The sequence below is a fragment of the Vanessa tameamea genome, chromosome 18, assembly GCF_037043105.1.
Source record: "Vanessa tameamea isolate UH-Manoa-2023 chromosome 18, ilVanTame1 primary haplotype, whole genome shotgun sequence".
NCBI classification, from domain to species: Eukaryota; Metazoa; Arthropoda; class Insecta; order Lepidoptera; family Nymphalidae; genus Vanessa; species Vanessa tameamea.
The window spans coordinates 8327417-8339765 of record NC_087326.1 but is presented as its reverse complement, the minus strand read 5'-3'; the positions used below and the strand labels follow the sequence as shown (position 1 = coordinate 8339765).

The following is a 12349-nucleotide window of genomic DNA, read 5'->3' as shown; positions in this document are numbered from 1 at the left end:
CATAAAAGTTTTGAAACTGTTATTTTCTAGTTTAATAAATCTTTCATGTAATTTGAATTGTTTATAAAAGATTGTATAATAAACACGTACCTAATATTAATCTCATCCTCTTAATTCCTTTTTTTTTTCACCAAAGATAATTTAAACGCTCAACAAAGCGAGCGAACCTAGTTTAAATATGTGATATTTTTATTCGATAGAAGTGTTTGTATGTTTGAACGCGCAAATCTCACAACTTCTAGTTCGATTTGAAATAATCTTTTTGAGTTATAGGCATATATTCAGAAGGGTTAATATAACTTTTTTGAATAAATTACGGCACAACGTTGAAACTCATAGGGGCGGATCAGTATGTGCAACACTGATGTAACCGCAACGATATTGTGTAGGATCTCGTAAATCTCACTATTTAATCACACTAACCATGAAATGAAATGAAACCTATTTGATGGTCACATAGTATCTAGTCAGAATTAGCATACAGAATTTAATCCCGGAAATGCGTATTTAATTCTATTTTCAAACGTGACAATACCGCGATTGTCAGAATTATGTAGTTTAATTACGATTCCTATATCTCAATAAACTTACTATGGCACATTTCAAATTGGCTTTTAAGCTGGTGCATAACCTTAAATATTATTATAAGCTAACATTTGCAATTCGAATATAACGTAACCAGCTCATTGTGAGTAATGCTCAGTCGTGCTTCATTCATAATGAAGATGTCAGACTATAACACAAGTAAATAAAAATTAAAAGTGATACGTGCGTGTATTTACAAAGATGTGTCACCTGGACATAACAGTTAAATTTGCGAAAAAAACAACAACCAGTTGAATTACGCGGAGCTCGATTTGACAAGAATACGTTGTAACACGTAACATTTTTAAATTATAAATATCAGTTGTGACTAAAAGTTGTGTAAATGTAAAAACACTAGCAACTACTACTGATAGTAAGCAGTCGGCTACATATATATGTTGAATTTTTATAACTTACATGGAGTTACTTTTTGATTCTGATTCTTGTGTAGATTGGTCTTCTTCTGTGCGTGACGACATGCGTGCGGTTCTACCTTGATTGCCGTCTGTAAAACCAAAAGACTGATTAGTTGTTTTAAATTAAGAATAAATCTCTAAACTTCTGTAAAATTTAATACGTTTAATTTATTTGGGGTCAGTGCAATCCTTCTTATAACACTGCAACGGAAAAGTTTTTTCCGCTTGCATCTGGGAATGATATCTTTCGACAAAATGCAATTTACTATTTTTTCGCTCAGTTAATTTTTAAGACAAGCTCAAGAAGTGGCTCTATTTTACTTTCGAAAATAAAGACAGATATTTTTTTCTACCCGACATTGTTTATGCCAAAAACATTTCGCCCAATGGAACATCGTCATTTTATTTTTAAATGGGTAAAATGTTTTGTCAAATGGAACTCAATTATTCACATCGCATTGACGAATCGAGGACGGATTACAAATAAAATTCATCAGGTTTTCAATCTCTACGCACTTTTGTTCTAATTATTTATGATAACATTTGCAGAAGCCTATAACAACAGGCATAAGGGATACAATAATATACGCTTCACATACACTTTGGTGAGGGCAAGGTTTGGTTAATGCGATTTACAAATTATAACTGTAAATATTATTATACCTCGAACAACCTTCCCTCCTCGAAAATAAAGTAAAGCGGTAAGGGGGTTACTTGGACGTAGTTTCGTCTAACGAGAGCCATGAGCTCCTGATGTTTCTGTTATTTTAGACTTGAAATAAAACAGAATCAATGTTCTCACCGGTTTCGGCTACGGCAGCCAAAGACACTAAAATGTCAAAATACCTAGACAGTGCTTTTGAGAATTTTTAAATAACAAAACCCAATAATTCTTCTTCATGATTGAGTTTACTTGTTCTGGAATAATCAAAATGGGTAAAAACTACAGTGGTATTTAACTAGAATGTTATGAAATTTAAAAAACAAAAACCGATGAGGATGAAAAAGCGTAATTTTCCTTCCGTTCATATTGTTAGGTTTTAGGATTTTAATATACTAAAAATTGAACATGGGTAAAACCGCGGGTAAAACACGGGTAAAAGTGCTGGTATTTTAATGAAATAACCTTAATAACTTTAAATATGAAACTCCACAAATCGTTAAAACTTGTTCATAATTAACTAGTTCATTAGTTTCCAACGGAGCGGTTCAGTGTCGGTGGAGCGAGAGATGTTACCAAACACTTCGCTTCGGAATACTTAAAAATATCGCCTGACCTTTTACTTTCAGTTAATGAATACTCAAAAATAGAATTCAAAATGGGGTCGTGATATTGTATACGTATTTTATATTGACGTGCACGTATTTTTATATTGGTGAAAATTAAAGAGTAAATTACGGAAAATTAATCTTTTGAAGTGAAGCACGGGTTAAGAAATGGATTTACGACAAAGGGTTAGCTTGTGCAATTAAGCCATATATATAAATAAATTTAAACCTTTTTCAAAATAATCTATACTATTAAAAATTAATGTATTTTTTTGTAAAGCAGAAGATGTAGCGCGATGTTTTATTAAGTATTATTAAGTTTAAGTAGCTGGGTTTCGCAATTTTTTAGACTATTGACAGTGATAAGAATTAATTACATTCTTAGAACTATACTATACAAGTCTTTGAGGTTGCTTTTTGATTTTATATGAAAAATGTTTTTAACAAAATTTGAGGCTAGGTGTTCTATTCAATGAAATAAGATCAATCTCACGGGATCAAAGTTAAGGGAAGATCAAAGGATACTTCACTAATAAAGCCGTCTTAAGCACTCGCCAATCGATAATTTGTGTTCAGTGAATTGACGTTTTAAAAATGCCTTTAATAAAAAATTAAGGTCATTCTATTTTAGGTAGTCGATCGGGCTAATGAGCCACCACCACCACCATTATTCTTATTATTATTTGTATTCACTACCGCCCATATACAATGCCGCTATAAGAAATATTAACCAATCCTTAGATATCCAATGCGCCACCAACCATGAGAGCTAAGATGTTCCATGCCTTGTGCCGGTAGTTCCACTGGGTCACTTACCCTTCAAACCGGAATACAAAAAAGGTATGTATTGCTGTTTGGCGATAAAATATCAGAGTGGTAGGTAACTACTCCGACGGGCTTTCACAAAGCTCTACCAAGAAATAGTAATTTATTTTGTTTATAAACAAAAAAACTTCGTTAATTTTGAATACGTTATTTATTTTATGTTAATATGATCTTAGGATATTTCGCGTCCGTTATTATTTTACACTTGAAACGTATCCCAATTTTAGTTAATTTTCCTAACAAATGTTTCAAACGTCTGCAGCAGGTGGTTCTTTCTCATTAATCAAAATTATACGCTACCAACTGGCTCAACCCAATAAGTAGATAGTAAACGATGATATATGAATAATGATTATAATCATTTAAGACAATGTGATAGATTATGAGAAACTATTTACAAGTTTTAAATAAATATAAAATTTTCAAAAAAGGCTATTTATTATACTCTATTACTACTGTAAGACAGCTCGTACTACTAAGTTGAAAACGCATCCTTGATTTAGTATCTATGGCAGGTATTTAGCAATGACTTTAAACTAATATATTATTCGACCGTCGAGTTGACACTGATACAGCTTGGCGCTAACAATTTAACACGACTGCAGTAAAAGTTCTAAATTTTAACAATTACTGAATACAAAAACATTATTTCTTAACTTTAACTTTAGGTTTAGCCAAGATTGTATTAAAGATTTAACTGTGGAACTGAAGATTTTTTTTACATTGTATATATATATAATTTTAATATATAAATATTTATATAATTCTTTATAAATATTTAATAAAGTTGTTAATAAACTAATAAACATATAAAATTAAGTACTTACGCTTTTTTATATATTAATCACTCTAAAGCTGTTACGAATAGTTGCAATGGAACAATACGCACTGGTGTTTGGCGGTTGAATAAATGCCCTACCATATATAGTGATGGCCCACTGGTTAGCGGCTTCCTTCTTTTTATTTAGCTCAATAAATGAATTTAAAAAAAAAAACATTGAGAGGTATACGTTATTCTTAAGATTTCTTGATGATAAGTGATAAACTCTATTCAAGTAGGATCTTACAAGCACTTTTGAATCATTAAGATTAAATTAAATTCAAAGCTAGTATTGATTTGAAATAAACTTCTACTGAGAATAGTTTTGGTTGTTATTCTTAAAAATAATATGCAGATTTAACATTACTCAGAATACTCGTACTTTATTTCGGAATCAATCTAAATGATTTGAGTTTGATGTGCTAGGCAGGAAGAATTATTTGGCTGAATAAAATAATGGTATTACCAACATTTAATAAGTATTTCTTCTTTAAAAATAATGGATAAGTTTATAAGGCCGACACAATTTATCGTATGTGAACCACAGGCGGTCAAAATTATTGTTTAACCTTTATATAGAATGTAGTATTGTGATGTCGCTTTATATATGTACTTACGACGTTTTCGATGTTCAGTGATATTTTTACAACATTTTATTTTTGATTTATTACGAGTGTTACCAGTATACTGCCTTTTAGCGTATTATCCAATGCACGCGATTTTTGCAAAGCGTTAAAAAGATACCTTTTACACCAAATAATAAAGTTTATCCTTTTTATAATGTAATGATTCATTCGCCATAAGGCACAAAGTCAAAGTCAAGTCAAAGTCAAGTCAAAGTCAAGTCAAAGTCAAGTCAAAGTCATGTCAAAGTCAAGTCAAAGTCAAGTCAAAGTCAAGTCAAAGTCAAAGTCAAAAATCTTTATTAAATTTAGAAGTGTTTACACTTGCTTATTGATAGTCAAAAGTCTACCACCGGTTCGGAATTTAACACCTCGGACCTGAGAAGAACCGGCGCAAGAAACTCAGCGGGATATTTTTTTTTTCCATTTTGCATGTACAATAATAATTATATTTTAGTTATTTGAAACAGCCTGGAGGCGATCATTTCATTCCCAAGGTGTGCAGTCAACTAAAAAGTCATTAGTGTTGTAATAACCTTTAGCACACAAACGCTCTTTAACGATTCTTTGGAATTTTATTATTGAATAATTTTTAACGTTTTCCGGGATCCTGTTGTAAAAACATTGCCCCAAAAAAGAGTTACTAACCCTGTGTAATCGGGTACTTGGAGTAACAAGTTTATTCTTGTTCCTAGTATTAATAGAATGTACGTCACAATTTCTGGGAAAATCATTTATGTTTTTGCGTACATACATAACATTATCAAAAACAAATTGAGAAGCGACAGTCATTATTTTAATTTCTTCAAATTTACCTCTTAACGAATATTTTAGGCCCAGGTTATAAATTGCACGAATAGCCCTCTTCTGCAGTACAAAAATGGTATTAATGTCAGCTGCATTACCCCAGAGTAAGATGCCATACGACATTATATTGTGGAAATAACTGAAATACACAAGGCGAGCCGTATCCACATCAGTCAAAAGTCTAATTTTTTTTACCGCATAGGCTGCAGAGCTGACTCTATTCGTCAATTTATTTACGAAAGTACACTCGTTTTGACACATCTTACATTGGGAGTAGTGAATTTAATACATTTTGTCTTTTTACTATTTAACATTAAATTATTAACACTAAACCAATTTACTATTTCAGAGAGAGCATTGTTCACATCGTGATATATTGAAATATGTCTTTTTATTTTAAAAATTAAAGAAGTATCATCAGCAAACAATACTATCTCGAGTTTATCACCTAGGAGATGTGGCAGGTCATTTATATAAACAAGGAAGAGAAATGGTCCAAGAATTGATCCTTGAGGGACCCCCACAGTAACTGGAGACCCGGGTGATCTCTTTCCATTTACATCAACCCTCTGAATCCGATTGCTCAGATACAAAATCAGAAGACTGACTGCAGTGTCCCTAATTCCATAATGACGTAGCTTCCTGACCAAAGTTTCGTGTTGCACACAATCAAAGGCCTTAGATAAATCACAAAATATCCCTAAGGTATCCTGTGACTCCTCCCAGGCCTTGTAAATATTTTTAACGAGCTCAACACCAGCGTCAGTTGTCGAGCGACCCCTTGTAAATCCAAATTGTTTCTTGTGTAGCAACTTGTTATTGTTAAAATGTACTAGCATTTGATTTAGTAATAACTTTTCAAAGATCTTGCTAAGAGTTGGTAGTACAGAGATGGGCCTATAGTTGTTGGGGTCTGATGTACTACCTGACTTAAATATTGGTAATACTCTGCTATGTTTCATGAGGTCAGGAAACACGCCACTAAGGACACAATTATTAAATATAGTGACAAGGTAGGGTGCGATTACATCAATTATTGAATTGACTACCTTAACAATACGACCAAGCGGCAACTTATAAGTGGATTTTAATTTAATTAAACTTGTCTTAGTGATGTAAATATTGTCTTGTTGTTATTACATAAACGTGTATTCGTGATTAAAAGTAATTTCATAAATATGTAACGTGAACATAGTGTATAGTAGACTCAAAGGGAGAATCGTATAGTTTATTAACAAATTTATTAAATATCTATAAAAAATTATATAAATATGTAGTTATTAAAATTATGCAATAGAAACAGCGTGAAATCACTTCAAAATTATTCATGAAACAAAAATATTGCTCGATATATTAAATGATTGATATGACATTTTAATAGCCTGCTTAATAAAAATGGTGTAGTGATCTGACACAATCAAGAAATATTTGGCGAATGAACTACTTTTTGAGGCACGTTTTACGTCTCCAATTCTTAGCAGGATTAAAGATGAACTTCAGAAAATAAATCATAACACGCCGAAGTATCCGCGCCGAACTATCCACTCAAGCAAACAGGTAACAAGTAACATAGCATTAGTTCTATAATATAATAAAAAAAAAAAAATCTATATAAAACATCAGTTATTCAACGAAATTCGAAAAACATTAAATAAAGAGAAAATTTATGTTTTACCGACAGAATGATAAAACGCTCATAGAAAGTGCAATTATGCTCGTAAGGGACATCTTTTAACTGGATTTAAAGGGCTTACCGCGGCTACTATCTGTCCCTTTGCACTCCAAGTGACATTATTAAAATCGTTTATAACTTCTTTTGGGCGGATTATGCTTCATATTAAATAAAAGCGAATTTCCAAAGTACGTTTGCTGCGTACCAATGAGATATGAGATTGACTTAAGTTCTTAAGTGATTTGTAAATTACAATTCATTTATATAACAATTAGCTAAAACTATGGCTTTATTTGCGCGAAATTTATAAAACTTTACCAATAGTACATAAGACGTCACCACACTTTTTAACCCTAGAGAGGGGAATTAAATAAAGTAGCCTTATATCCTTATCCGGGAATCAATCTTCATACCAAATTTAATCTAGATCGGTTACCTGCTATGGGTAATCTGTTACCTTCGCGTTTATAATATAAGTATTGATAATTCGAAAATTTTAAATATAGAAAAGTTATGTAAATGTGTTTAGTTAAAGAAATATTAAGTTAAAATTATACACACAAATTTATAATGGAGATGAAACCTATATATGCGAGCCGTAAAGCAACACATAATATATTCACGGCTCATACATTCACCGAGAAGTGAACTTTTTTAATTTCTTTTAAATCTATTCAATACACTTTTATTTAAATATAAATCTTTAAAGTATAACTTAAAAGTACGCTTGAATGCATGAGATTTTTAATAAGGGGCTACAAAGTCTACGCGAGTGCTACGCTTGCTACGCTCATCAAATACGTTACGTAAACCTCTACGGAAAATTCGCGAAGGTTTTTTAAATAAGTAATTAATATTTCAATGCTTATTATTTTCAACTATAAAGTCGTACAGATGAAAATACTGTTATATTTGTTCAAAAGAAGATAAGGCACAAGTGGTTGTTTAAATAGCCTTTGACTACCAATCAAATAAGTCAATATTTTCGTAGTTATACAATTAAAATTTAATAATTAGAAAATATGAGTATAAATTTTGTTGTTGTTATAAGTAGTTACGCCATTTTGGAACAATAAAAAAAATAGGTAAACAACAATAACATGTTTTCCTTTACAATGTATGGTGTAATATAATATTATAAATAAAAAAAACACTACATACAGAACTTTATTTATAGAATTGTATTCTTTACATAAAATGCTTTGAGTAAGAAACGCAAATAGAAATTATGTGGTCAGAATATGTTTCAGCTAATTAAAACACTGACGTCCACAAAATTTAATTATTCGTTGGAATTTTATGTGGCTTGCGAAATATGATTTGCTTACGTTCGTAAGAATAAAATTTCACAAACAATGTAAATGTTTAATTACATTTGATTTTTATATAAAAAAACTATCAAAATACAATTATTTTGATCTGATTGTTTCTTACAACTTTGTTAATACATAAACAGTAATATCAGTATATTATTGTATATAAAATTTAGGATGAGATTAATGTAAAATAAATAAGGGATCCGTATAATATAATCATATTCATTAGAATAGATAGATAGTTAGATATCGTTAGAATTTACAATATCGGTAATGAGTACGAGTTCTTTAAGGAATTGGAAATCCCCCCTAATTAGATAAATAGGAATATTAGCTTGAAGCTTTTGCTAGTAGTGGGATCGACAGTAGCCCAATAGTAGACAATAGGGGTCAGGTTCGAATCTACAATTTTTTACATAGCTAGGCTCCGTTTCATTTTATTGTTAAATACGACATGTGTACTAATATAAATTTGACAAATTGAATTAACCTAACAGAGATCACGATCGAGAAATTACAGAAAGTGATAAGCGACATTGGTTATAATAACAATTATGACATTTAAATGAGTCCCGTATCAAACCATACAAGTTTATACATTTCAAGAGTGAGATACGAAGTGAGTTCTCACAGAAGACGGTACAAACAAGTTATAATAAAAGCGAGAAGTAGTATACCAGTAATTTAGGAAATTATATTTTCTATCTCTGAGCTTCAGTTTGTCTTGATAAGGTAAAGTTTATTGGCTGAGAACCAACTCAGAACGTGAATGAGCAAGATAATAAAGGAAAATTGTTAGTGGCGCCAGTTTAAAGAAAATATGTTTTTGTTAAAAAATTTGAAGACTTACTTATTTCACTAGAATTCAGATAATAAAGTTAGAACATAGAACCGTATATGGATGGTTCAGATATACAAAAGTATCACGTAATTAATTCATGTTGGCGTTTAAGGAAACATCGTAATGAAATATACGTCTGTGTTTGTCGGATGAAATTATGCCATATGTTTATTCACCAACCCGTATTGACGTTGCATCGTAGAATAAGATTCAATCCTTCTAAAAAGTAGAGGAGACCTTCGATCAGCAATAGGCCATACACACTATACTTTTTACAATTTTTTAAATAAAATTACCTCTAAAACCATACTATGCTCTCCAGAATGTTGTATTTATTCGTACGTGACAACTATGCTATGTTAACTCGGAATGGACAACGTCAATTTATTTCCACAAACGAAGCTTATGTTTGATTTTAGCTCAGGTCAAATAATATTAAGGGCAGGTTCCTCAAACAAATATCTCCTATTGATTTAACCGTTTGACAGTTAGCTAACAAGAGTCGTAAGTATGAATAAATGATATAGAAAAGCGTTCTGGTGATTGCGCTTCGTGCACGATCATTAAGTTAGATACCTAACCAGTTATTTTACTACAACTATTAGTCAAATTCAAAGTAAAAATTACTACTGGTTCGGTAAAGAAATAAATAAAAACCCGAGACGAACGGAGAGATATATTATTCGGATCGTTTTTTTAATTTATTTATTACAAAATATGTGACAATGTCGATCGACCCACTGTGTATTGCGAACGTTTATTTTCAAATGCACTCGGTCAAGGCTTGGCCAAACGGAACTGAGTTAAAGCAGGCACGAAAACAGATATGTATAGCATCAAACTGCAATTTCGAAGACTGAGATGATAATGAAAAATGACGTCTTAATTGTTAATTTATGGCACCTGGTGATAAGGGGTTACCACCCCCCATAGACAATGGCGCTGTAAGAAATATTAACCATTCGCTACAACCATTCGCCACCAACCTTGGGAACTAAGATGTTATGTCCCCTGTGCCTGTAGTTACACTGGCTCACTCAACCTTCGAACCAGAACATAACGATTATGTTGTTTGGCGGTAGAATATCATGAGCGGTAATGGTACCTACCCAGACGGGTTTGCACAAAGCTCTACCATCAGTTTAACATGGCAAGGCGTCCTTTAGACGGCAAACGAGCGTAATATATAAGTTTATTTATACAAATATCTATAGACTTCTATAAAGTCTATTCCAACCATAACAGGAGTTTACCCAAATAAAAAACTTTGACATTGATTTGACGTGACATAATTGGGGAGATCTTCAATAATCTTTGGTATTCATTATGAATTCGCAAAAAATGGCGTTTTAAATGTCAGCGAAATTTTGATCGAGACTTATTTTAAATTTAAATCAAACTGGATATACAAATGTAGTTGAGTGAATAATGAATGAACATAAAAATCGCCTGGAATACGTAAGTGTATAGTTTATTTATCTTTCCTTCTTCTTCGATTGGAATAGGTTGTTTTTCTTTGAGAAGCATTAGGGGGTAACAACATCCATCCGGGATAAAATTGATCTTTGATATTATGGATAACAACTAATTGGCAATTATAATAATCGGTCCTGATATGACTTCGTTTGTTTACTTTTACTGTAATAAATAAAGAGATGAAACTGTAATTATATATTTTACAATATATAAGTAAATAAATTCAATTTTATATAATTAATGAACTTTTTATATAATTTAAGTGATAAAAGGGAGTTCTTAAAGTCTGTTTTTGTCAGATTGTCTTGGTATAATCTACATTCCGATCCCGTGGTAACTTTAAATTTAATTTTATAAAAGGCAACTCAAACGTGCTTGTGAAGCCTCCTTGTACATTATATTTTGATTTTAATTTTGTATCGCTTTAAGTTGAGATATATATGAGATACACGCAGATGAACCCACGAAAACCCGGTACGTTAACATTTTTTAATATAAAATTATAATTAAAAATATGCGCTCCGAGTTTGAAAAATGTCAGGCATAATTTTTAATTATCATTAATTAAGGCCTCTTTTTCATTAGTGCAGTATTACTTCATTAGCGAGATTTTCAGCGTCAAAGCCTTTGGCGACTTGGCAGGGTAATATTGGCATCGGCTCTCCGTATTTTGGTTATATAGAGCCTGTTAAAATATTAGATTTTATTATATTCATGTATTTAGGAAATAATATTCTTCTGCAATTAATCTATATCATATATTTATTTATTTATATATTATATCACTCACTTATTAATCACAAAATCTCAGAAACTATAACGCCTACCTACCTACACAACCTACCGACTTGAAATTTGGTAGGCAGATTCCTTAAAGGGTGCAAACATCCGCTTGGAACGAAATTCTACCCCTAAGGGGGCAAAACGGCGGTTAGAAGTTTGTGTTTTAAAATTTTCGCACGAGTAAAGCCGCAATTTCTACTAGTAATTATATAAAATGATGCACGTATTTATAATTTATATTAATAGTTATCGCTTTATGTATGTCAAACATATCTTATTTTACTTTATTGCATCTAAACACAAGATTACAGTAGGTTGAAAGTATGCCAAGCTGGGCTTATCGCTATAAAGATCGCCTCAGGGCAACGTTTGCAATAGTAAGATAACTATAGGCATGAAATATATAGGTTTGAGACAATTTATACACAAATAAAAGTAATTTCAAAATCTATAAATACATTTTCAGCTATACTTCCGCCTTTAAATGAGTTCTGTTTGCCGTATGAGAGTTATGTTTGCCATATAAGTAAGTTATAGTAGCCTTGACAATATGTAGGTGAACCAGTATTTTAATTACACTGGTTGGATAAAACGACAACATGAGTATTCAGGTTAGCTCCGCTCACTTACACGTACACTTCTCAGTATCGGGTATATTATTTTTAATGTTATGTAATGGCAAGCGGACGAGTACATTGGTTACCTGATGGAAACCACCGCCTATAGATATTGGCGCTGGAAGAATTTTTAACAAATCTTTACATCACTTGTGCTTGTGTGTTGTTCACCTTGTGCCTGTAATTACTTCGGCTTACTCACTGTTCAAACCGAAAGCCAACAACACCAAGTATCACTGTTTGGTGGTAGAATATATCATGAGTGGAGGCTGCCTAACTCATTTGCTGGTACAAAGCCC

General features: G+C 31.8%; 1 protein-coding gene across 2 annotated transcripts in view; it reads right to left on the bottom strand.

Annotated features, from left to right (window-relative positions):
* Nucleotides 1–12349, bottom strand: part of Ptp36e (Protein tyrosine phosphatase 36E) — a 168571-nt gene that overhangs the window by 20002 nt on the left and 136220 nt on the right. For both annotated transcript variants that reach the window (XM_064217683.1, XM_064217684.1), the window contains one exon: nt 1003–1090. In XM_064217683.1, coding sequence (XP_064073753.1) covers nt 1003–1090 — 88 coding nt within the window. The remainder of the gene's footprint in view (nt 1–1002; nt 1091–12349) is intronic.